General features: G+C 45.2%; 1 protein-coding gene across 1 annotated transcript in view; it reads right to left on the reverse strand.

The window, feature by feature from the left end:
- The window catches only part of ALDH1A2 (aldehyde dehydrogenase 1 family member A2), a 204178-nt gene that overhangs the window by 91525 nt on the left and 85841 nt on the right, over positions 1–26812 (reverse strand). Inside the window, exon 4 of the mRNA XM_078685163.1 lies at positions 25426–25555. Within this exon, the coding sequence (XP_078541289.1) occupies positions 25426–25555 (130 nt within the window). The remainder of the gene's footprint in view (positions 1–25425; positions 25556–26812) is intronic.

A 26812-nucleotide genomic window follows, 5' to 3' on the forward strand; every position in this document is an offset into this window, starting at 1 on the left:
CCTCTATCTGTCTCTGCCTCTATCTGTCTCTGCCTCTACCTGTCTGCCCCTGTCTCTGCCTCTGTCTGTTCCTGTCTCTCTCTATATCTGTTTCTATCTATTTCTGTATCTATCTGTCTCTGTACCTCGGGCAGTGCACACATACTGTGTCTGCACCTCCCTTCACCAGCCCAGAGACAGCCCCCCACCCACTCACCCTTCTCCCTGTGTAATGTAAAAGCCAGCGCGTCCTTCACAGGTCTTAAAAGACCATTCACTTGTTAATGAGGCTTTGTTGTATGTCACCTCTTAGCGCCCCTGTAGCTCCACTCAGACTATCGGTGGCATCGCCCGGCCCCCATAGAGCAGAGTCTGTGTTTGCTGACACTCTTTAAAAACCAAGCATTTGCAATGCAATAGGTCTCGCTTTTACACGACTTTAAGCTATTGACATTGTAAATGACAATGCCTTTTAATTTGTTTTCAAAAACCAAAACGTAAATAGCTCAAAATCTCGTAAATGCGAGACCTATTGCATTGCAAATGCTTTTTTTTTTGCAACTGCACTCAAAATCCATTTTCCTCTAAAATTCGTCTCGTGCTTATCAAAACTCCGCCTTCAAGCACCTGCACGCAGGCAGTAAACTTTCTGCAGGGGAAGGATGAGGGCGTGCACTTTTCATAGCTCATCATAGAAAGGCTCCCATAGTTCACACGTTTACATTTGACTCCGCGTTCGAGTGAGGGCAGCACCTCTCAGCTCGGCATTTCGTCCAGGTTTGATTTACCCATTCCATTTTGGTATTTGTAGTCCTGCAGTGTGTAACGGTATGACCTTAAGAAGGATGGGATAAAGCGCTTTACTGTATGGTGCTTGCCGCTGGTGTAAAACCGGTCTGCAAAGCAGATGTGTACCCCCTCCCTCTTCCACTCATACGGCTGCAGATTTCTCAATGCCACCGGCGCAATTATGTTTAAGTCCTGGGTGGCGGGCATTTTGCTAATTATTTTAAAGTTGTACATTTCTGGTTGCACTTCAAATTAAACAAAATCCTACAGCTGTTAAGTAGTCCTGTGTTTTTCGTGACACTTACACCCTGTGCTGACATTTACCTTACACGTCCAATGGTAGGATGCAAACTACACAACCCAAAATGCAAAGTTGTTCATTTAATAGCTAAAACTCGCTGATGGCATCACCGCCCCTGCCCCCAAAGATAGGACTACAGCTCCCAGAATCCAACAGAAGCTCCCAGAATCCAACAGATGGGGAATTGAAATTCCAGGTCTAGGACATAATGTGCCAGTAAAATGGACTCAAATGTCTGGTTACCCCTCCCAATTTCGACTAGTGAGGTGTTACAATAGTGCAGCCAATACCCCTCCCGAGTCCCCCAAACCTTTCCACCCCATCACATCACCTACCCTCTACACAATTAACAGCTGAGCTGCATGTGGCTCATCGAGAATGTGGCGTAACGGCCAGAGCTGCCGCCGTTGGTACTGCGAAAGGAGGTTCCAGTCTCCACTCTGGCTCAATATCCTGTGATACTGGCCAAATCACTTCATCTCCCTGTGCCTACCGAAATCGAATGTGTCCGTGTGTAATGTAACTGACGCTAATGTAAAGCGCTCCCAATACCTTCCGGTCGAGTTTGCACTACATAAAACTGCAAAAGTAAAAACACTAAGAAAAGTAATGAAAACAGAGTTTTCCCAACCCCCATCAAACCGCCATGGCTGGTTCAATGTGCCAGCAGCAGTGACGAAATGTAGAATTGCGTTTATAATGGGTAAAGCTGGACCACAAACGGAGCTGGCCTTTAGTCAGGGAGTGCTCTGGATGAAACACACTTGGCGCCCCATCCCCAACCCTACACTCATTTTCTTTAATTGTCTAGGGTCGAAGTGAGGCTTCTTGCAGACAGCTCCTGCCCTGCGCCACTCTGGAGTTTGGCGCCCTGAGCCCAGCTCACATATGCTAAAGTTTGGCCTTGCCTACAAGCCCCAAAATGCAACGCTCGTTTGGCAGTAAAGCATTGGCTGACTGGCGCGGGTGCACGGGCATGGGTGCACTTGGCCGTTAAGACTCTGTTAGGCCAGTGGTCACCTCATCCTTCAGCTAATCGTCGATCTTCAACCCGAAGTGTGCGCTAAACTTAACACCTAGAGGCGAATCCTTTTGCAGGGAGCGCTACACAAACCACGCTGATACAGTAAATGAATGGGGCCGATGCAAATTAAGCCAGAATGTTGAGTCTGTGAAGACGAATCCTTTTGCAGGGAGTAACATATGGCCTGCTACCAATTTGTAAAAAATAATCTTATGTCTATGATTGAAGGAGATATGGCGTGTCGGCCTGCAGTGGGTATATCAAACCTCATCAGTCAAGGGCGGACCAAAATCGGCCTCCCAAGAAGTTTGAACCTTGGAGTGTTGGCCCAGAATAAGGTTTAAACTACTGTGGCATCATTTGGAAATTGGTCCGTTCCCATCCATGTCGAACATCAACAACGTCAGTGGTAGAAATTTGTCGGGTAGGTTTAGATCTGCGCTCGTAATGCGCTCTGGAGGCGGTGGGGCATAAAGTGATCCCTGTAAGGGGCATTTTGAAACCTTATGCCTTCCGTTCTGCAGAATACATGTCCGTCAGAAAAAGGATCCCCAAAGGCGTGTAAGTCATCTTTTGACAATATATGTTGGACTAAGTGTTTGTGTGTGGTGGGAGCCAGGGATTGTCAGCTAGGGGAATCACAGGGGAATTTAACCACCGACCGTCAAGCTGGTCTCTTCCAGGCCCTGCTAGCCGTCGATAGTGTCTGTATTTTGTGCGGGTCGAACAGAAGGCCTGCCGGTAATAATGTTTTCAGTTGTGTTGGGGCTGCAAGATCCATTTCTGTCAGTGCAAATAACATAACATAACGTGTAATTGTAAGCGCACATTCGCCCAAGGGTATCTTGTCGCTGAATAATATGTTTAGTGCTGCAGGAGGAGCACATGTCTTTTTTCAGTGGACGGACTTGGGTTCTTTTAACTTGCATTTCATAATAAAACAAGTGATAACAAGATGTGCGCACGCACTCATGAAAACGAAACCTAGCGTGGGGGCGGGACTTCCGTCTTGTGCGCGAATCAGCGCCCACGGAGTTCCTGGCCCGAGTAGCAGTGTTGACGCGGGGCTCCCATGCCCGAGGGAGAGCCCCGCGGAGGCTACAGAACACCGGATTGGCGGTAAGTGGGACTGTATTCGGGAGCGGCGGGGGGGGGAGGGGCGCATGTGTGTATGTGTGCGCGCGTGTGTGTATGTGTGTGACGGCGGGGGTGTCTCTGTATGCGCGCGTGTCTGTATGTGCGCTCGTGTGTGTGTCTCTGGTGAGGTAAGGGGGGAGCGTGTGTGTTATTGTTAACTTGGTCTTTTATAGCGCCAACTCACCAACTGGTCTCTAGGCGCTTAGAAACAAACCGTCAACAACGATTCATAAGAAATGGAGTAGTCCGTGGTCTGTAAATAAGATCTATTTAGCAGGATCGAGAGCCTCCCTAAACAAAAAAGTTTTTAACAACTTCCTAAACCGCAGGAGGTTCGCTTCTTTCCGAAGTGATTCTGGTAGATTGTTCCAGATCTGCGGGACCAGAACCGAGAAAGACCTGCCTCCTTTGGTTTTTAGCTTGTAGCGAGGGCAGACCAGGAGCTGAGATTCAGCGGACCGCAAAGCTCGTCTGGGGGTGTAAACCTCCATGCGCTCTTTGATATACGCAGGGGCTTGCCCATAGATGGCCTTATGGGCTGTACACAAGCTCTTAAACTCTACCCTGTGTATGCAGTGTGTGTGTGTGTGTGTGTGCGCGTGTGTGTATGCGACGGCGGGGGTGCATTCTCTGTATGTATGGGTGCTCGTGTGTGTGTGTCTCTGGGTATGCGCATGCGTGTTGGAGCTTCCGAGGCAGGAGATGGGCACGGCGCCGTGAGCGCCCACGAGGTGCAATCTGTGCTCGTGCCCATCTCTTGTCCACATTCCCAAATACGGCTGACAATAGGTCTAGAAGCAGACAACAGCAATCAATGCTTCGCATTGAATGCAGGTCTGCTCGACCTAACAACAGCAATCAATGCTTCGCATTGAATGCAGGTCTGCTCGACCTAAAAAAAAGCCACAGGTACGATGTCTCCAAGGTCCGCGGGCCGCCTAGGAAGGCGTGCCGTACTATGAGTACCGGTGCTGTAGTGAATATTATTATAATCATCACAATAAAAAAAGAAATATTTCATACCCATATATTTTTGCATAATCAGGCAATTCAGACCTTAGTGAAAATAATTGTGAAGAACAATAAATATCACTGAAAAATATTGTTGTAACTTCCCCTTTAACGGTGATGCACCTGTGAGAATGTTAGGTGCATCACCAGAACGTTGTACGGACTTTGCAACATCAGAGTGTGGTGGAACAAAGCTGGCTGTTTGTGTGTCCTCTGGTGTGTGCGAATAAACAGTTATATTAAGAACTAAGGACTCTCCATTATTTTATTACTGGTGGTGACTAGTGAGACTGACCAAAGAATTTGGCATGCAGAGCATATGGGATTCATCTCGGTAAACTTAGAAGAACCCTGAATTTTTTTTTCTGAAAGAAAAGATCAGTGTCGGTGATATTTTAACAAAGGCAGCACATGTGTTTCCTGAGTGAACCAGTGGCAAAGTAGTGTGGTGGAACGTGAAAACCACTGACAGCAACTGGTATCACGGCTGGAGTGTGAGCAACGTAACTGTGTACCGTGTACACTGTTGAGGCGTATGGAGGCAGGCATTGTTTAAACCCACAGTGGGACGTCTGCTTGTAGGTGGATTACTTTACAGCATGTCGTCGTCCAGTTGAATAAGTCAACCACCACAATTTTTATCTGAGCGTGATAAACCTACTCTTCCATGGAAGAAGTGGAAGCCATTATTTGACTCATACTAAATAGCTATAGGGGGTGAGAAGTTCTCAGCTGCAAGGAAGCAAGCTGTCCTGCTTCACAACCTCAGTATTGAAGGGAGAAATATTTATGACATCTTGAATCCAATACCGATTGGAAGAGGGGTTGGAGAACCTGGTGATGTCTATGAAATGACTGTTTTGCTATTACAAACATATTTTGGGCCACAACTAAATGTTGTAATGGAGAGACAAAAGTTTTTCATGTGAGTGCAATCTTAAGGAGAAAGAGTGGGTAATTACATAGCAGCCCTTAAGTCTCTAGCTCAGACTTGTGAATTTGAACAGTTAGCAGATTCACTTATATGTGATCAATTGGTGCGTTGCACGAATGACACCATGATCCCAGAGAAATTGCTAACAAAAAAGTCCCAATTTGAAGGCAGCAATAAGTATTGTTGAAAGTGTTGAACACACGTCGGATTGGGTAAAGGAGATGCGCAGTGCTGTTGTAACACATGATGGTGTTGCAGTTGTGAAAGGTTGTGACCGTGAAGGTGTTGAACATGGCACACAAGCACCAGCAATTTACAATATTGCTGGGAAACAAGAGAAAGTGTCTGGGAAAAACTGAACAGCAACGGTGGAAGATTAATAATGGTAGAGATGCCAAACGTAGGTGTGGAAATCAGTGTCATGGTCCTAACTTTCCTAATTGTTTTGCTAGAAGCGTGAACTGTAGGAATTGTGGCAAAAAGGGACATTACATGCAGATGTGCAGGAATGCCAAATTAAACCTTGTGGATGATGAAGTAATATATCCTCAACAAGCTTTTCTCCGCATAACAGGAGCTGAAGACTGTGCGGTACAACATGTGATGGCTGTAGACTCTGGTTTTGTAGCAATGCTGAAATGTGGTGTTTGCATTGGGAACAAGTTTGTTTCAGTTTCAGTAGACTCTAGATCGCCATATACGCTGATAAGTGATAAATTCTGGAATTGCACTTTCGGGAGTGATAACATTGTACTGCTGCCTCCAGATATCAATCCTGTAGGTTATGGTGGGCAAAGTATTGATCTGGTTGGATACTCTGTTCAGACCATTATGTTTAAAGGGAGATAAACCGTGAAGAAAGTGTATGTTGCCAGAAGAGGTGAAAATCCTTTGGGATGGCGAAATCAGAGAGATCTTGGGATCATTTTGAACCTCAATTTGCCTGATCAAGTGATGTTGGTCACGCGTCAGAGTGTTGACAAGGACATCATTGAAAGATATCTAGGGGTTGTCATCGATAAACTTGGCCTTCTCAGTGGGTTTAAACACAAGACAATTTTGAAAGCAAAGGCACAACATGTAGTTCAAAAAGTAAGGAAGGTGCCAAACCTCATGTTAGGACCCCTACAGGAGGAACTTAATATGTTACTTGAGATGGGAGTGATAGAGGAGCTAGAGTCCTCTAAAGGGTTGGCTCCATTTGTTTTGGGACCCAAGGACAAGTGTAACAAAATCAGGATGTGTGTGGACTTGAGGAGCCTAAACAACTGTATTTGGGTCGACAGCAGCCTCTACCCAACGTAAATGAGGCTCTTGCGAAATGGAGTGGTGCTTCAGGTTATGCTACATGAGGAATCAAGAGCTTTGACCTCGTATGTTACACCTCTGGGAGCGTACAGGTTCATTAGAATGCCATTTGGCTTGGCATCTGCTGCCGCTTGCTACCAGAGGATGCTGAAAGAGGTTTTATCGGACACAAACTCAGTCCTTTTCTTCCAGGACAACATACTTGTTTATGGAAAAGACAGCTGGTCTTGATGAGGTACTGAATAAGGTTCTATCAAGATTACAAGAGTGAGGACTCACTTTAAAAAGTAAAAAATGCTAATTCAGGGTTGAATCTGTGTCTTACCTTGGCCAATCTATTTCTAGCGAGGGTATCAGCCCCAAAATTGAGCTGGCAGAAGCGATATCACAAGTGCCAGCACCATCCAACAAGGATCAAGTTAACTCGTTTCTTGGTCTAACTGAATATTATTCTAAATGTATTTACAATTTTGCCAGTGTAGTACAGGCGTCAAAACGTTTGCTCAAAATGGGGGCAGCATTTCCTTGTAAGAACTGATTACAAAGCTTTGGTCCACATGTTTGCATGCAGGAATGCTGAGAGTAGCACACCTGGGATAAAAAGATGGATTGCGGGTCTTTGGTGTTGTAGTGGATGTCTTCTTCTAGTAGCTTCCGACTTTTTCCCTTCAGGCACCTGTACCCCCCTTGCGCGCTTACCTGTATTATGATTCAATTATCCGACATTATAGAATGCCAGCGGATTAAGTGTCAGTTGAGAAGATAATTTGGGGAGTTGACACGTTGTGTGCTACTACGTTGTCCTCCCGCACATGAGGAAAGTGTGGAAGCTTATGTAACAGATTTGAGGAAGCTTGCCTTGTACTGTAAATTTGAAAATTTGACTGACGAGCATATTCAAGACCGATTTATGCTGGGATGCAATATGGAAAAAGTGAGGGAAGATCTTTGGTTTAGATATGAACCTACCTTAGAAGAAGTTCTTTCCATTGCTAAAAGAATAGAGCATTCTTTGAAATGCGTAGAAGTAATTAACAAAGAGAGTTCGAAAGAAGTCAAAGTTCAAATGATCAATGATGGAAGAGTTAAAAGCAAGGTTCCTGAAAATGAAAAGTACAAATTAAAGCATAAGAAAGCTAATGAAAATGTTGCTCGTTTCAAATGTTTTAGATGTGATAAATTAGGTAATCTTGCTAATGACAAGAAATGTCCTGCAGTGGATCATATGTGTTCAAAATGTAAGAAAAAAGGTAATTTTTCCTTTGTGTGTAAGACTAAACCTAAGCCTAGGGCAAAAGTGTATGAAGAAACGAATTCTGATGTGAGTTATGAGGATTTTGAGTGTGGACAAGTTGTTGTCCAAGTTCAGAGTTCATCTTGTAAAAAGTCCTCTCCCACAGACTACATTATGGTTGGGGGACAATCCACCAATGTTTTATTTGACTCAGGGGCAAAGATCACTATAGTCTCCAATGCGTTTTATATGAACAAACTCAAGGATAAGGTTAAACTTATAAAACCGGATATTATTCCTTTAGCCTATGGTGGCGTACCAATAAAACTGCATGGCTATTTTCTAGGACTAATAGAATACAAAGGCAGGTTGATTTCAGGAAAAATGTATGTATCTAAAAAAGGGGACAGCATTATTAGCTGGCTGCATCAAGGAGATTTGGGGGTTCATTTAGATCCCAATTCCGATCCATCTATACTCTTGAAGGAAAATCTATGTGTTGTTGAGAAATCAAATGATGAAAAATGTGTCTAAGACCGTGTAAAAGATTTTCTAGATGTGTTTAAGAAAGGTTTAGGTTGTTTAAAGGGTTATCAACACTGAATTAAATTAAAAGCCAATTTAATTCCGGTTTGTTGCAAAGTTAGAAATGTCCCGTTATCGGTTAGAACTGATATGGAAAAAGAAATGAAAAACTTAAGAGTGGGGGCACAATTGAAGAGGTTGAGGGAACGGAATGGTTGAGGGAACGTTGGTTGGCGCACGGAAACCCAACGGTGATTTACGATTATGCATTAACTTACGCCAATTAAACAAGAATGTTGTTGTGGATAGATATCCTCTACCTAATATAAATGAATTGGTAACATTATTAGGAGATGCCAAAGTATTTAGCACTATAGATCTAACGTTGGCATATCATCCGATTCATTAGAACAATCTTCAAGGGATCTTACGGCGTTTATAACGCCATTTGGAACATTTAGATTTGTTTGTATGCCTTTTGGGTTCGTTTCAGCATCCTCAGCATTTCAACGTGCAATGAAAGGCATTTTAAAAAATCTGAAGGGTGTGTATATTTATCAAGACGACATATATTTTTTTTATTTCAAAAGTTTTTATTTAGAAGATTTTCCAATACAGTACAGTAGTAATGCAGTGGGGGGGTTACAGCGGGGAATTCTTGGCATCTTTATGGTTACATGGTTACATAGTATAGGCTGATTTGGCTGTAGGTTCTGTAACCCCCCGGAGAGGGTGAAAGAAGGAGTGAGAGAAGGAAGAGAGGGGGGGGAGTTCGTCGATACATTAGTGTCGCCCTCTTAGCCTTGGCTGCGTGCTGGCGGTGTGCGTTGGTCGGTTGTGCGTTTACGGGTTTATGGGGGTTTGTGTGACCCCAGGTGTGCATCTAGGGTTGTCTCACTCCTAGCGTTGTGGCTGGGCGAGAAATTCCCAGTGATGTTGTCTGCCCCTCTGAGGAAGGTGACCCAGTTGATCCAACTCTTGAATGTTGCCTTGGCTGTGTCTTTCCAATTCACTAATATGGTTTTGACTGCTGCGATAAGTAGGAGGTCTACTAGGTCTCTCTCCTCCTTGCTTTCTAAGTCTGGTGCCATGAATGCTGTGGCTAGCCCTATGAAGCATGGTTGTATACTTCTCCCTACGACAGTGTTGATGAGATCGGTCACTTTCACCCAGAATGTTCGGACCTTAGGACATTCGAAGATACGGTGTTCTAGGTTCCCTGTCCCCCTGTGGCAGTTCCATCATGTGTCGCTGTCTCTTATGCCTGCTTTTTCAAGTTTGGCAGGGGTCCAGAAGGCTCTATGTAAGAGCCAGTATTTTGTCTGTGCGAGTTGTGGCGTGATTTTATTTGTTGTGGCTGACCTCCATAGCCGACCCTTTTCTTCCTCGCTGAGATGTCTTGTGTACAGTGTTTCCCAGGAGTTTGTTGTTTTTGCATTCAGTGTAGATGTTTTGGGGCTCAGGAGTTTGTAGATCTGCGCTGTCTGGTGTCCAATCTTGTTGAGGTTGCTCATGTATTGTATAAGGGTGGGCGTTTCCTTGTTTAGGTTCGCCTTGGTTATGGCTGCTTTGATTTTGAGGAACGTGTAGAGTTCTATGTCCGGTAGGTTGTGCGTCTGTTTGAGGTTCTGGAAAGTTAGTGGGGTATGGGTTTTTTCCAGCTGCGCTGGGGTGGTGATTCCCTTCCTGATCCAGGCTTCGTTACACATCGTTCTCCCTTTGTATTGTAGTTTTGTGTTAAACCAGATTGATTCCCAATTAGTTCCTCTGATCCGTTGTCCCATTTGCTTGTCTACTCTTAGCAGGGCTATTTTGGTGTGTTTGATGATGGGGTCATGCATGGCGGGGTGTTTGTTCGCTGTGAGTATTGCTATTGGGTTTAGCCCCTCCAGGATGTTCCTTTCGAGTTTTAGCCACTCAGGTTCATAGTCCTGTGTGTTGGTAACCCAGAAGATTCCTTGTTTAGCTAGGCAGGCAGTTTGGAAGTTTTTAAAGGTCATAATATTCAGTCCCCCAAGACCTTTGTTGAGCCTCAGTTTCTGTAGACTGATTCTCGGTTTCTTGTCTTTCCATATGAACCTGTTTATCAGTTTGTCGAGTTTCTTGTGGAAATCTTTTGTCATTGTTAGAGGCAGCTTGCTAAGCGTGTAATTGATAGCTGGTGTCACCATCATCTTTATTGTCTCCACTCTACCCCACCAGCTGATGTATTTGGGGGACCATAGCTCTAGTCTCTCCTTTATTGTCTTTAGGGTGGCTTATTTATTTATTCAAAGTTTTATATAGCGCGAACAAGATCCTTACAGATATCAGAGCGCTTCACAGAGACAGGGGTAGGGGCAGCAGGAATGAACAGAGATAATGGGAGCAGTATAATAGTCACTAACATAATAGGATAACAGTAACGTACAGAAAACATATCAATATACAATCAGGTAAACAAGTAATATAAGACGGCACAAGTCATTGATCCCACTACAGAAGGGTTCAGGTAAACCTTGGATGTGTGGATGGCTTATACCAATTTCTTAGGATAGAGAGAACACTGGGTGGGGGCATCGGGAGGGTGATTCAATAAACCAAAGTGTATCATATATTGGTCGGTATTAAGAGAGTAGCGTAGTAATGTCACCAACAAGTAGGAGTATAGTGCCAAAGGACAAGGTGATCAGTGATACAAAGCGATGCAGAGTCTCTGATCCAGCACCTATAAAGTTCAGGAGATCTTGGCCAGAAGGATGGTTTTCACCTCTTTCTTGAAGAGTGCAGTGGAGGAGATAAGCCTGGTTTCAGGAGGGAGCGCCTTTCAGATCCTGGGTGCCATTCCTGAGAAGGAACGTTTGTATGTTTTTTCTTTCCGGAATCTACGAGGTTTCAGGAGTAGATTTTTTGTACTTCTATTGGATCTCGAACCTCCTGATATAGACAACTTTTGAGCGAGGTAGTTGGGTGCATTGTGGTGCACGGCCGAGTGTGTCATAACTGCAATTTTTAGCTGTATTCTGGCTTCAAAAGGCAGCCATTTTAGAGACTTTAAGTCTGGGGATATATGCGAATGTTTTCTTGAGCCAGTAATGAGTCTCGCGGCAGCGTTCAGGGAGGCTCTTAGGGGTGCTGTTGTGGATAGCAGGAGTCCGCTGAGGGCCACAATTCCGTAGTCTATGCGAGGGATGACTAAAGCTTGTACAGCAGTTTGGAAGTCTTTGGCAGGGAGGAAGGGTTTAAGTTTCCTCAGTGTGTTGATTTGGAAATTAGCTCCTTTTGTGGCTTTGCTAACGTGCTGTTGCATGTTGAGCTTGGCGTCGAGTGCGATGCCTAGGGATTTCGCAGAATCCACGATGGTTAGTTGGACATTGAGTGCTGTTAGGTTATTGAGCCAGGTTTGGGTGGTGGAAATTTTCGCCGGGGGTGAGATGAGTAGGAACTCAGTTTTCAGAGCATTTAGTTTGAGGTGATTATCGGCCAACCAAGATTGAGTGTTACTAAGTGTGGAATTCAGAAGTTTGATATCTTCCGGGGATTGTAGCTTTAGGTAAAGTTGTGTGTCATCGGCGTACATATGGAATTGAACATTGGATGCTTGGAGCAAGGTGGCGAGCGGTTCCATGACGAGGTTGAACAGTGTGGGGGAGAGGGAGGATCCTTGTGGAACACCTAGATCTGCAGGCACAGGTGTAGATAGCACATTGTCGATCTTGAACTTCTGAGACCGGTTATGAAGGAAGGAAGAAAACCATTTGAGAACAGTTCCTGATAGACCCATTCTAGTGCTTAGCAGCTCCAGTAAGTTCTCATGTTTGACCGTGTCAAATGCTGAAGAGAGGTCAAGAAGGATGAGGAGGCAGGACTCATTGCGATCAAGGATTTGGAGGGCGTCATCAATTATGTGTGTCATAGCTGTTTCCGTGCTATGTTTCGCTCGGAAGCCTGATTGATGAGGGTTGAGGAGGTCAAATTGGTCAATGTGTTTTGTTAGTTGGAGTTGGACACATTTCTCCAGCAGTTTGGCCAGGGTGGGGATATTGGTGATAGGACGGTAATTGTTCAGGTCAGACGGGTCAGCTGTAGGTTTCTTGAGTGTAGGCGTGACTTGCCCCACCTTGAGGGAGTCTGGAATGAGACCTTGTTGAAGGGAGCTGTTGATGATTTTTGTCCAAAGAGGGAGGAGCAAGGGGATGAAGTCTTTTACAGCATTAGCAGGTAGGGGGTCTATGAGGTGATTAGAGGGCTTCAAGGTGCAGAGCAGTTTGTGTATTGCTTCTTCCGAGTAGGTGTCGAAGTACAGCCATGATGCCTTGTTTTTAGGTTGAGTGTTAGACATTCTGGTGTGGTTGGGGAATCGGCTTACATCCATGATGAGGTCATTTCTTATGTTGTCGGTCTTTAGCTTAAAGAAAGCAGAGAAGGCTTCACAGTGTGGGGTGTCGCTTGTTGTGCTGTTTGATTGTAAGGGTTGTGTCTTTGTTTGAGTCTTGATTAGTTCGAACAGCTTTCTTGGCCTGTTTTTTGCTTGGTCCAACTGGCGGCTAAAGAAGTCCGACTTTGTGCGCTTTATTTTCCTAAAGTAGGCATTTCTCTTGTTCTTAAGCGTTTTGAGATGCAGTGATGAGGGGTCAGATCTCCAGGTACGCTCTGCCATTCGCATAGTACGCCTGTCGTCATTGAGTCTGCCGTCATACCAGGGGTTAGAAATTTTGGTGGAGACTCTCTTCAGTTGCAATGGGGCGACTTCATTGACTATTGAATTCATAGAGTCAAGGTAGTGGTCGGTCAGTGATTGAACATCCGAGGCACCTGAAGGGGGAAGGAGGAGACTGCCGATGTGGGGAGGCAGGGTAGTGGGGTTAAGATTCTTCATGTCCCTTTTCCAGGTTTTGGATTTGGTGGGTTGAGCCGGGTTAGATGTAACTTTTTCGTTGATAAAGAAGGTGATAATGTGGTGATCTGACCAGTCGCAGGGTTGGATCGCCTCCAGTTGGGTAGAGTCATCTTTGGCGATGATGAGATCAAGTATCGAGCCTTTGTCGTGTGTTGGTCTATCGCATATTTGGGTGAGGTCAAGCGCATTAAGGAAAGTTTTGAGACTGTTCACCACTGTGTCATTCTGATCGTTCCAGTGGAGATTAAAGTCACCCAGGTAGACTTGGGTGGTCTGCCGACCGGCATTTGATGTGATCGTGTCCATGAGTTGTTGGGTGAATATGAGGTTGTCACCAGGCGGGTGATAGATGAGATGTAAAGCACAAACTTGTTTGCCCTCGCTGGTGATATCGAGGCAGAGGAGTTCACAGGAAGTAAGGGAGGGGGAGGTGGCTTTAGTAACGGACAGGGTTGCTCCTAAAAATGCAAGCAATTCCCCCGCCCGTCTTGCCAGGCCTGTCCAGTCTAATGATGTGATAATTGGGGGGGACTAGTATGTCCATTATCGGGGTAGAGGCTTCAGTAAGCCATGTTTCAGTCAGAATGGCTAGGTCCAGATCCATTGCTGAGACGAGATCAGCGATGTCGGAGGAGTGTCTCTGGGCCGATCTGCAATTGAGTAGGATGCATTTGATTTTGGGAGTGAGAAGGGTGGTCGAGCCTTCTAGAGAGAGGGGGACTTTTCTGAGGTTGTTAGGGACGGAACCTCTGTTGCTAAGGGTTGGGAGCCTCAGAGGATTTGTGAGAATTGTGGGTATGGGGATGTGTGTGTTGGATATGTGTTTTACCGGACCTGGGCCATAAGAGCGTAGGAGAGAGCATAGGTCGCGGTCCGACAGTGAGTTGAGGACACGACGGGGGCGGTGGGAGTTATTGCGAACGGGGATAGTCGGCCAGCGCGGGGGTCGTTGGAGGCGAGGGTATGTAGGGAGGGTGCGTCGTTTGTAGGGTAGTGGGATGGTGGGAGGTAGACTGGGCTGTGAGAAGAGAAGGTCTTTGATTGCGTGGAGATCTTTTTTGATTTGTAGGAGATCCTCTTTGACTTGTTGGAGGGTGGATAAAGTCAGGTCAGGAGGTGGATTGGAGATGGGGTTGGTGGTGAGAGCCATTGGTGAATGGTTGAGTAGTGAGCTGGAAAGCGGGCAGGGTATCGAGGGGGGGGATATGCTAGCGTTGTTGGAAGGTTCTACGGTGATAATGAGTGGGATGGCATTCGAAGTGTGGGCGGGTTTGTGGGCGAGGGGTGTGGGTGAAGTAGGGGGAGGGTGGGAGGCATAGGTAGTGACGTCAGTGGGAGACGGTGCCAGTGAGTTGAAGAGTGAGTGAAGGCTGAAGACAGTGGGGGTGGCAGGAAGGTAGTGGGGGCTGAGAATGGGAGGGGAGAGAGGGGGGATGCTAAGGTTAAAGAGGCGGTATGTTCTCTGGGACTGGTTGGGAGGGTGGGGGTGTCGTGAGTGAGAGTGGGGAGGGAGCTGGGGAGGGAGAGGGATCTGCCGTGGGGGGGAGGGAAGGGGGGGGGGAGATAAACTCCGGACGGTGGTGTGTTCAGAAGCGTTCGTGGGGGGTGTAGCGTGGGGGGAAGGGGGCGTGGGGGTATCGAGGATGTGGGTGTATCGAGGATGTATGGGGGGGAGTGTACTCACATGGGGACTGAGAGTGGGGGGGAACAAAGGGTGGGATTTGTCATTGTGCGTGCCGTTCTGGTGCTGATCTAGGTAGGAGGTGTTGTGGGTGGGAGTTGTTATGTCAGGGGAGATAGGGATGGGAGAGGTATGAGTGGGGGTCAAAGGGGTAGTGTTAGAGGGGCGGCTAGTGTATGAGGGGGAGAGATTTGTGTCTGCACTTGGGGAGTGTGGGGCGGTAACAGCAGGTGGGCGATTGACTAGGGTGCTGGGGGTAGAGGTGAGGTGCGTGTGGATCCGACGCTGATCTATGTTAGAAGTGTTGTGGGTGGGGGCTGCGACGTCAGGGGTGATAGTGCTGGGGAAGTTCTGGGTGGAGGTCCGCAGCTTGGAAAGGTGCTCTTTGAACTTGGGGAACAGGTTGTCTAGTAGTTCCAGGTTCTTGTCCGTGGATTGAATTAGGACAATCCCGTTATTGTAGATAGTAATGGTGGTTCTGCCAGGGAAGAGTTGGGAAGGTGTGATAGATAGAGCTAGGCCATGAGCTGTTTTCTTGGTGGTGGAGACGGTGAGTAGGGTTAGGAACGCTTTTCTCCATTGGGCTCTGCGTGAGGTGTGGAAGATGATATCAATGTTCAGGGCTCCATTGCCCGGTGAGAAGTAGGTGTCGGCAAAGGGTGTTTCAGGATGCGACCTCAAGAAGTTATGTTTAAAGAGTTTAGCGGCTGTTTTGATGATAGTGGAAGAGTAGTTGATTCTATATGTGTGCTTACCGATGAGATCCATGTTAGGATGGCTGTAACGTTGGGTGTGGGAGAAAAGACGACAATAAAACTGTCAGCCGTTGGTTACAGGGCACAGGAGTGACACTAGAGAGTGGCCAAAAGTAGCCAAAAATATAAGAGGTAGCAGTCGGTGCAATCCAGGAACAAACAGTGCGTCGGTGCAGCTTACACAATGTACAATATATGAGAGGTAGCAATCAGCTTACACCATGTAAAATATATGAGAGGTAGCAACCAGTTAGGTGGAGCCAAATTGACACATCATAATGTAAGAGGTAGCAACGGTGTAATCCAGGTGTAGAAAGTGGCTGGGTGCAGCTTACATGACTAAACGAAGTAAATGAGGTAGTAATCAGTGCATCATAGTGGTAAAGTGAGATGGAAGTAGCTTACAATAATGAACCAAATAAATGAGGTAGCGATCAGTGAATGAAAGGGATAAAAGTGAGATAGGTGCAGCTTACAACATATACAGTATACAAATAGGGCTAAACTACTAATGAATTACTAGATCCAATATAGGTGCAAACAAATTACTGCAATAACAAGTATGGCACTAGTGAGCAGCCGGTAAAATATGAGGTAGCAATCAGTGCACTGTCGGTGAGAAAAAGTGAAAATGGGTGTAGGTTACATAAGGTGTAGAATACCAATAGTAATATAATACTGCAGTAAAAGGCAGACACTTAAGCACACCAAGAACACCAGGTTACATAAAGTGTAAAATACCAATAGTAATATAATACTGCAGTAAAAGGCAGACACTTAAGCACACAAATATTTAAATACAGAGCTATGTAAAGTCTGTGGTACCGATAGTAAATAGTAGTCAAAAAGACTAGTCCATGATGGCCACCAAAGAGAGAAAGAGTAGTCTAAAAATGGCCGCCAAGTAGGGAGGATAGAATCATTAGTCCTCTTTTAGTTGTTGCTGTTTTCATAGCAGGGAGGAGCAGTTTCAGATTCTATTCCGGCTGGCTCAGGATCTTGCATGCCATGGGGAGTCTTATCTCAGATTTGTTATTTTAAGTGGAGCTGCTGAGGGGCCTCGTGGGTTCAGGCGGTACAGGAGGGGATTAAGTGCTCAGTTTATGGCCCCGGCCATTTTGAACAAAAGAGGTTATTTTCAAAACGAAAACGAAAACGAGTGGGGCAAAATAAGTAACTTATCCAGCAAAATCGAGTGGGGCACAGTAAATACCTTTATCAGCCTTCACTTCAGCATGCGTTCTGCAGACCCAGCCTCAGGGGCAGATACGATCTTTTGCCAGCGTTTGCATATCACGGTGGCAGTGGCGCCCAGATCGACAGGCTCACCTCCGAGCCGAAGGGGGCCGCCTCTGCTCCTGTGTATTACAACTGTGCAGCACATCCCAAAAAGAAACGTGAGCGCGCGCAGGATCGTGCAGTCCAGGGCAAACCATTCCCAGGGCAAACCATTCCTCCTTGCCGGGCTCACCCCCAGAAGTTGGATGTTCGGCGTGTGAAAAAACTGTGGCAGACCCCTCAGCCCTCTCCTCCACTCCTAGAACGACGGCGGCTGCAGGCGGAGGACGAGCTGCCAGGCACACAGCCCACCCGGCCGGGCAGGACGCGCCGAGCCCAGCCGAGCCGAGCCCAGCCCGCAGTGATCAACCAGGCGGGGAAGCCCTCACTTGCCCGCGCTCCGCCAGTCCGCCACGTCCCACGCCTCCTCCGGCTCCACGACCTCCGGGCGCCCACCACCCCTGGTGTCGTCGCAGTGAGGCGCAGGAGTCAGACCGGAGCAAGCAGCCAGGCGCAGAGCCCAGCGGACGAGACAGGGTGCACAGCTCCCAGCAGGACAACGGAGGTCCCAGCAGCAACCACCGGCGGGCAGCACCACTCCGCAACGACGTGTCCGTCGCACTCCAGGCGCCAGCAACGGTACAGGTCCACTTCAGCGACGTCCCGCAGGCAACCACCGACCCTGCCAGGCCCACCAGGCAGCTCCAGGCAGCAGGCATCCGCAAGTTGGTCAGCGGGGAGCCCAAGGTCCGAGGAGGAAGGCGGGAGTGTCTCGGTCACAGTCCTCAGTCAGATCGGGGATCCTCAGCAGGCTTCATCCAGCAGGTAAGGAAATCCAGTTACTTGTTGTAATCCTGTTACTTGTAGCTCCAGTTACTTTAGCGTTGCTCCAGACGGTGCAGCTCGGAGCTAATGGGGATAAAAACCAAAAAACTGGATCCCCAGCACAGGAGCTCTTACAGGGAGCTCCTATCCGGCGGCCATCTTGGAGCTACTTCGTTATGCTCCAGGGTTGCTCTGAGGTCTCTACCGAAGAGGAGGCCCAGGTACTTAAGGGGTTTGGTTTGCCAGGCTAGGCCTGAGTTCCCTAGTACCGCTTTTGTTGTGTGCACGTTCATGGGTTTACAATCTGATTTGTCCCTGTTTAGTTTGTAGCCTTAGGCTCTTGCATACTCTTCTATGGAGTTCATCAGTGCCGCGATGGATGTGGTTGGTTCTTTCGTCGTGATTAGCACATCGTCTACATACGCTGCCAGTTTCACTGTCTTACTCTTGACTTGGACCCCTGCTATGTCTGGGTTTACCCTTATCATTGTTAGCAGCGGCTCTAGCGCTAGCAGGAACAGGCCTGGAGATAGAGGGAAACCCTGCCTTGTTCCTCTTTCCAGGGTTAGCGGCTCTGATGTGCCGCCGTTCACTACAACCCTGGCTCTCGGTCTGTAATACAGTGCCATAACCATGCCCCTGTATTTGGTGCCTAGGCCAAATTTCTCCATACATAGGTCGAGGAATGGCCAGGAGACTCTGTCGAAGGCTTTCTCCGCATCCAGCGCTATCATTACTGCCTGGTCTGCACTGTGTGTTGTTTGGTTGATGAGGTGGCAGAGTAGTCTTGTGTTGTCCTGGGATAGTCTGTTTTTAAGGTATCCTACTTGTGAATTGTGGATGAGGTGGGGCAGGACCCTGTTTAGCCTGTTCGCTAGGATTTTTGCATAGATTTTACAGTCCACATTGATGAGTGATACTGGGCGGTAGCTCTGCGGGTATTGGGGGTCCTTTCCTTCTTTGGGGATCACGATGATATTGGCTTCCGCCATGGAGTCCGTCATACGACCTTCGCGGATGCAGTGGGTGAAGACTTCCGCCAGGGTGGGTTTTAGTTCTAGGAATTTCTTGTAGAACGCCGCCGTGTACCCGCCGGGCCCTGGTGCTTTGTTTGCTTTGAGTGTTGTTATTGCTGTGTCTATCTCTGCGTCTGTGATGTCTCCTTCTAGTGTTTCCTTCTGGTTCGCTGTCAGTGTCGGAAGGGTGATTTTGCTTAGTAGTTCCGCCCCCCCCCGTCGGCGGCTAGGTTCTTGTCAGCACTGTACAGCTCCTGGTAGAACTGTTTGAAGACTTCTAGGATCCCTTTGTTGGTTGTTTGCGATATGTTTGTTTTGTCGGTTATAGCCGCAATCGAGTGTTGCCTTTGTTTCGCTTTCAGATATGATGCTAGCTCTTTCCCTGCTTTGTTGGCGGAGCAGAGGTTTATGGCTTTGAATTTGTTAATCCATGTGCCCGCTCTTTCGCTCAGAATCTTGTTGAGCTCATACTTTTTCTTTGTTAGTGTTGTCAGTGTGTTCTTGTCGGTGAGGTTTGCGCAGTGCCCTTTTTCCAGGTCACCTATTTGTTCCTCTAGTTCGGCTATTTTCTTGTTCCTGCCCTTATTCATTCTGGCTTTGATGTTTAGAAGTTTGCCTCGGAGTGTGGCTTTTAGGGCGTCCCAAATGGTGCTTTTATTCACCTAGGAGTTGTCATTGAGTTCTAGGTATTCCTTTATGGCCTCCTCGATTTTTGTTGTGTTGCCTGGGTGTTGTAGGATGCTGTTATTGAGTCTCCATCTGCGGCTAGGTGTGTCATTGTGTCTTCCGCTCATAGAGAGCGATATGTGTGCGTGGTCTGAAATGGTGATTGGGGCAATGTCTGTTTGATCAATCAGGTGTGTGTGTGTGGCTGACATTAGGATGTAGTCAATTCTACTGTATGAGTTGTGTGGGTGTTAGTAGAACGTGTATTCTCTCGCTTCTGGGTGTTGTAACCTCCACGGGTCCCTGAGTTGGAGCTTGGTGCATATGTCTTTGAGGATGTTTTGGGAGTCGTGACTTGGTCTGTGTGGGTGTCTGTCTGTGGACTGGTCTAGGACCTGGTTCATGTCCCCCGCTAGTAGGAGGAGGTCCCCTTGAGGTAGCTCCGCTAGTTTGGATCCTACGCTGTGCCAAAAGTCTTTGTCATCTGCATTGGGCCCATATACGTTGGCCACGTGTATGATATCTTCCCCTCTCTTTAGGCTCGTTAATAGTAGTCTGCCGTTTTCGTCTGTGTGGCTGCTCTTTAGAGTCATGTTGGCGTTCTTGCTTACTATGGTGATAACCCCTCGTTTCTTGTGTTTGGCTGGTGAACAGAAGACTTCGCCTATCCACCTAGCTTTGAGGCGGCTTGCATCCTCTTCCGAGAGTCTAGTTTCTTGTAGGACGTACACATCTCCTTTTAGTTTCGCTAAGTAGTCTAGGGTTTTCCTACGCTTGATGGGGTGGTTGAGGCCCTTCACGTTGAGGGATACTACCTTAAGGTTTGTGTTTAGGTTGGTCTGTGCTAGTGTAGTCATGATGGTTTGTTGTTTTCGCTACCCTTTTCGGTTGGTGCTAAGTGCGCTATCGTCCCCGTCTGCTGCAGATCCGGGATATTGCTAGTTCTTGCTTTGCTGTGCTGGCTAAGAGGTTCTGACCTGTGTGTGCTGGCCGAGGTGTTCCCCCCTCGGTGGTAGATGGGTGTGGATAGGGACCTAGAGATAGTAAAGACATAGAGAAAAATAAATGCATACTTCTGTACTGGAAGATGTGACCGCTCCCTCCCCTCCTCTCCCCCCTCCCCTCCCTCCCCCCTCCCTCCGCATTTAGAACTGTGGACGTGCGACAGCAAGGGCCCTCCCTCCCCCTACCCCCCCCCCCCCCCGAGTCTGTGCCTATTGGCCCTTTGTCTCAGTTGCGTCTTGTTTCATATTATGTTAGTTTAGTTATTATTGGAACGCATCAGTCATTGTATACAAAAAGGTTCAAGGGTAAAGGATATAGGTACATCATCTTTCGTCTTCTTCGGTGTCGCCGGTCTGTCTGAGGTAGATCGTTGTTCCGAGTGAGTTCTTAAGTTTCTCTTTTCATGTGTGGATGGCCTTATGTGCCTAGGCCTGAGGTAGATCAGTTTATAATCACTGGACATAGTTAATATTTGTCATAAGTGATGAAGTACATGATAGAATTTTGAGATCTGTCCTGACAAAACTTTGTGAATATAAATTGACCATAAAGATGGAGAAATGTAAATTTTGATCTAATGCTTTGAACTATCTTGGTCATCACATAAGTGGAAATGGTTTAAAACCAAAACAAGAGTTAGTTACTACCATACAGAACATGAGTTCTCCATCTAACAAAGAGGAGCTGATGACATTTTTAGGTATGGTAGAATATTATGCCAAGTTTGTTAAAAATATTGCAAATCTAACCACTAACATGAGATTACTTTAGCGTAAAGGAGTGAATTTTGATTGGTCTGATCAGTGTGAGAAAGAATTTTCTGAGATCAAGAAAAGTTTAAATGATACGCCCTTTCTTCAGAGTTTTGATCCTAAATTTAAATGTATCCTTACTACTGATGCCAGTGAAAAAGGTTTGGGAGCAGTCCTCCAACAGTTAAGTCCATCCGGTCTAAAGAATATAATGTTTTTATACCGTAGTTTAAAGGAACCGGAAACTAGGTATTCATTAGTAGAAAGAGAATCTTTAACTGTTTTTTGGGCTATAAAAAAACTAAAGAAATTTTTATGGGGCATACATTTTGAGGTCAGGATTGATCACAAACCCTTGATTGACATTTTTGAAAAAAAAAGGAATTGACTTGATTTCTAGTGGGATCACTAAATGGATAATTGGCCTTCAAGAATATATATTTTCCATCAAATATATTCCTGGTGTAGAGAACAGAATAGCTGATGTTCTTTCTCGCTTCGTCTCGCTGGAGGATTCTGATTCTGTTGGTGATGAATCCTGTACCCGTAATGATTGGGTATGTGTTGTAGACCATGGACATATAAGTGAGGAAAGATGGTGTGAGGCAATCAATTTGGATATGACGATTAAAGAGGTGATGTCTTTATTGCAAGGGACTTGGCCTAGTGCTAAGTTGGGGATAGAATCAACCGAACATTTTTGCTCTGTGAGACATGAATTGTCAGTGGACAATGGTTTATTGTTTGAAGGTTCAAAATTGGTTCCTCCTTCTTGTCTTAGGAATGACTTCGTGAATTTAGCCCACATTTCTCATCCAGGCGTTACTAAGACTAAAGAAAGGTTACGCATGTCATATTGGTAGCCTGGGATGGACAAAATGGTGGAAAGGGAAATTTGTGAATGTATACCTTGCACCATGAGTGACAGTTCTAAGTCGCCGAGGGTTCAACCTATGATTTTGAGAAGAAAGCTCTCACGTCCCTGGGTGGATGTTGCATTGGACATTCTTGGGCCCATTAATGAGAAAGGTTCTCAGGTGTTTCTTTTGGTATTAGTAGACATGTATTCTTGTTGGCTTGAAGTTTTCTTTTTGTCTAATATAGATTCTGGTCATATCATTAAATGTTTCGGAGCTTTATTTTCAAGAGAAGGTATTCCATGTTCAATACTGACGGATAATGGTGTACAACTAGTCTCTAAAGAAATGGAAGAGTTTTTATCTTCAAATGGAATATCTCACAAGTTGTGTGCTCTTTACCATCCAGAGGCCAATGAAATGGTTGAGAGGTTAAACAGAGTTTTGAAAGATACCTTCTCTTGATTGGAAGAATGAAGTCTTGGAAAAAATAGATGAGTATAGGTTAACTCCTCATTCCACTACTGGAAAGACTCCTTTCTTACTCTTTAGAGGCAGAATTCCGAACACAAATCTTGAACCACCATGGGTTAACAAATATGGTTTTAGCAAGGGTAAGGAGTGTCTTGTAAACAGTGATGATGTGCAAGCAAAAGAGGAACAGAAAGCTTTACAAAGGAAAACTTATTTTGACTAAAAAGAAATCAGTTAAGAAGGTACATGTACAAGTTGGTGATTGGATTGCCATTAAACGTCCAGGGTTAAGTGCTAATCCCAAATATTTCAAACCCATGAAAGTTATTAAAGTTTTTACCAATGCAGTGAAAACTTATTATTATTGGGGTTGGAACCTGAATAGAGTAGTGTTGTTGAAGGGTAAATTCGATAATATCCCCAATGACATGCCATGTTGTTCAAATAACAATGAGAATCATGGTGCTGAGCTGTGACAATCTACTAGATCAACTATACGACCTAAACATCTTGATGATTATGTTTAAAGCTTATATGTCATAAGTATTGTATATAGTTTATTTGAATTCTTTCTCTAAGGAGTGAGAAGTGTGATATCCTATACATCTCTCACCTATCTCGCATTCTATGTCTCTATGATCCCTGTCCCTTCTTTCTTACTCTTCTTTGATGCTCTATGCTTGTCTCTGGTTAGAATATTAATATGTCATAGTGTGGACAAGAGAGGCTGTGGACTCCATGTCAGTTGGGACTGTCTTTGCCCAGCTGGTGAATGAGATCCTTCTTGAAGATTAAACTGAATATGAACTCCTACCTGTTTGAAGACTCCTTTCTTGGAATATTATGCTAGCATTGCCGGTGACAACTCTAGGAAGATTGTGATGGACTTCATAGTCAGTGGGTGGCCTGCATTCAGTGATGTTCCTCAGTGTGCCAAAGGGTTTTGGAATGTACGCGATGAATTGAGCATTGTAGCTGGAGGGAGTCTATCATGGGGAGATATTAGTTACCCCTTGTAGTATGCATTAGAATATTATCAATTCAACACATGAAGGTCATCTTGCACGCAGTTTCACTAAATCCAGAGTGAGAGAATCCTATTGCTGGCCTAGAGTGGATCGACAGGTAGAGGAAATAGTTAGGGAATTTACTCTCTGTGCTGGTAATGATAAATCCAGGAAAGTCAGAGCAGCACCACTTTCACCTGTCGAGTTACCTGAGCGACCTTGGACTAAGCTAGCCATGGATATTGTAGGGCCCTTAGATGTTTTGTCTCCAAATGAGAGACTTGTGGTTGTCTTGATTGATTATACTTCAAAATGGGTTTCAGCTTGTTGCATGAGTTCTGTGGTTACCAAGAACATCATTAAATTTCTCAAGGATGTGTTTGCTTGTGAAGGTATACCAGATGTTATAGTTGCTGATTATGGGGTACAATTTACCTCCCATGAGATGGTGGAGTTTTTAAAGGATCTTTCCATTACTCACCACTGCACAACTCTCTATGCACCACAAGCCAGCGGTTTAGTCGAAAGCATGGGGGGGCTTATAAGGGCTTGTGCTCAAACTGTTGTTGAGTCTAGGATACCTTTGAAGAGCATTTTGAGGGAAAATCTGAGGGCGCACAGGAACACAACCAATAGCGTCACTGGTTGCTCACCGTTTAAGAAACTTAAAAGGCAGAGTGGCTGGTTCTAACCTCACCCCATTGTGGTTGAGTGAGAAAGATAGGAACAGTGGTGTAGTTGATTTGAGAGTGAAGAGATACCAAGAAAGGTATAAGCAAAGGTATGCTGCCAAGATGGGTGGGTGCAAGTATAAATGGAAGGTTGGTGACTTGGTGTATGTGAAGAAAGCGATGTTGTCTCCGAAAGGTGAAACAAAATTTCAAGGTCCCAAACGGATTGTCAAGGTTATGAAGAATGTCGTGATGCTAAGTGGTGGTGATGTTTGCAGTATGTCTCAAGTGTCCAAATGTAACAGGGAGGATGGTAATGATGAGACTCAGTCGCGACAATTGGGTCGTAATAGTTTTTTTTTCCAAGTACTTTATTGATTTTCACAAGTATGCAGAAGGTATATAATCGGTTAGGCGAGTGTGACCTAGTTTACAGGAGCGTATGAGGCATTATTCATATTTATGGACACCATTAGCCCAACCAGGCATCCATTAGGGTGATCTCCTCACTCTTTTATCACGAAACAGTTGTTCAGTCTGACCCTTAACTTTATTACGACACATACCAGAACGTCAAGCATGTGTCGTAATAAAGTTGAGGGTCAGACTGAACAACTGTTTCGAGATAAAAGAGTGAGGAGATCACCCTTGTATTTTCACGATTACATTATAGAGTGATATATTAGTTTCCTTTCCTTTTATTTCCTTGTTGTTATTAGTTGCAAATTGTATTCCAATTTTTCCTTTTCTTTTTTTTATTCCTTATTACTAATTCCCTTTCCTCATGATAAATGTGTTGAAGGGGAAGATGTGTTGTAACTTCCCCTTTAACAGTGATGCACCAGTGAGAATGTTAGGTGCATCACCAGAACTTTGTGGGGACATAACAAAAACAGAGTGGCATGGAACAGAGCTGGCAGTTGGTGGTGTCCTCTGGTGGGTGCGAATAAACACCTGTATTATAGAAGAACTAAGGACTCTCCATCGTTTTATTAAATATAATTCATAGTATTGAAACCTTTGAGGTTCTTTGTCTCTCTAAGATATTGTATCCTTGACTGTCAGGCAACTATGTGCAAGTAAGTCTCCATTATCTGGTAAGCGTAAAGAAATGGAGGGATTTAATTGACTCAAGCAGATTGCCATCCGATTCTGGGGTGCTATTTTAGTGGTCTAAAATATAAAAGTGCTTATGGAAATTGGTGTAAGAGTGATTTTTGGAAAAGTGAATGTGCGAGTACCCTATAAATGACACACATCACATATGTTTTAAATGGGAAATACTTAAGTCCTCAAATGGAAATCATAAAAACTCACCTGCTGGAATGGTTATCCCATGAATCTTGTCTGCCCAGCCAGCATAATATCTTAGAGTCTTTATCACTCCCTGGAGATCTACGTAGAAAGCCTGCATAAATGGCTTGCCGCTGTCGAGAGATTCAATAGTCTAAAAGATACATAAGGGAGAAAAGTATAAGCTTAACAAAGGACCTTTCCTTTCTTGCATTACATCCTCTATGAGTTTAATATACCCTCTCTCCCTGACCCATACTGAACCCAAGCCCAGTCTTATGGTTTAATGATATTATTCATCTCATCACATTACATGTTTTACTGGATCCTTTCTGTTGCAATTAGGCCTTGCTGTGTCAGGGCATGTAAAGGTTCTTAAGGAATCAAAATGTGTGAGAATTTGGATGCATTATCCCAGATTTATTTTGAGATTTTCACTAAGTTACATGGACTGACCTTCTATATATAACAATTGTAGTTTTTTTATAAAGCTAGGTATGGATTCTACTGTTAACATAAATGGGTGGTGTAAAATAAGCTTTCATAAACGACCCAAAGAAGGGTCTAAGGATTGTATCATGTACTATAGGCACTAGAAAAGTTGATGTAACATATTCTGTTACTGCCAGTTGGTCTTGGTAGTAGAGCAGATCAAGACAGCCAGGAGGTTCTAACTATGGGACATTTCTTGTGACTTAATAGTTTTATGTCATGGCTTTCTTAACTGTGAATGCCTCTAGTTTGTATTTGTGTCTCTGATGCTGAGAGTAATTTGCTGGGGAATTGACCATAAGGAACTATGTAGGCCATAGCAGGCTTAACACTTCCGCCTAGAGTAATCATGAAAGACTACACTTGTGTTTGGCCTTTCAAAGAGAATGCCCTACGTCAGAAAAATATTTTAGGCTTTCAGGTCTATTAAGGGCATCACCTGCGGCCTTGTGGAGATCCTTACACATGTAAGTTTACTACTTAGTACTCAATGTGGAAGAGGCCTAGGGGATTGGTAGAAAAATTTGGTGTATGTACTTGAAAATTGGAGGGGTTCAGGGAGGAGCAAGGAGGCGTTAAGGAAGTGTTACATTGGGATTTATGGAAGGACCAGCACCCACCTACAAAAGAGCGAGCCTGTTGCTATTCACACAACCTTCACTTTTACATCTACTTCAGCTATAAAGGTCCTAAACCAGTAGTACATTTACTCCAGCTCAGACCTGGAGTAAGTCCAGGTACAGCAATACCCTTCTATAGAAAATAATGAAACCCAACAGGAATTAATGTTAAATACATTATATTATATTTGACTTTTAAGTATGTGTGTGTGTGTGTGTGTGTATGTGTGTGTATATACTATGTACGTATATATACATTTTGTTTAATGTAAAAGTATTCTACGTAATCTTAAATGTAA

Source organism: Lissotriton helveticus, chromosome 3_2 (genome assembly GCF_964261635.1).
Source record: "Lissotriton helveticus chromosome 3_2, aLisHel1.1, whole genome shotgun sequence".
Lineage (NCBI taxonomy): Eukaryota > Metazoa > Chordata > Amphibia > Caudata > Salamandridae > Lissotriton > Lissotriton helveticus.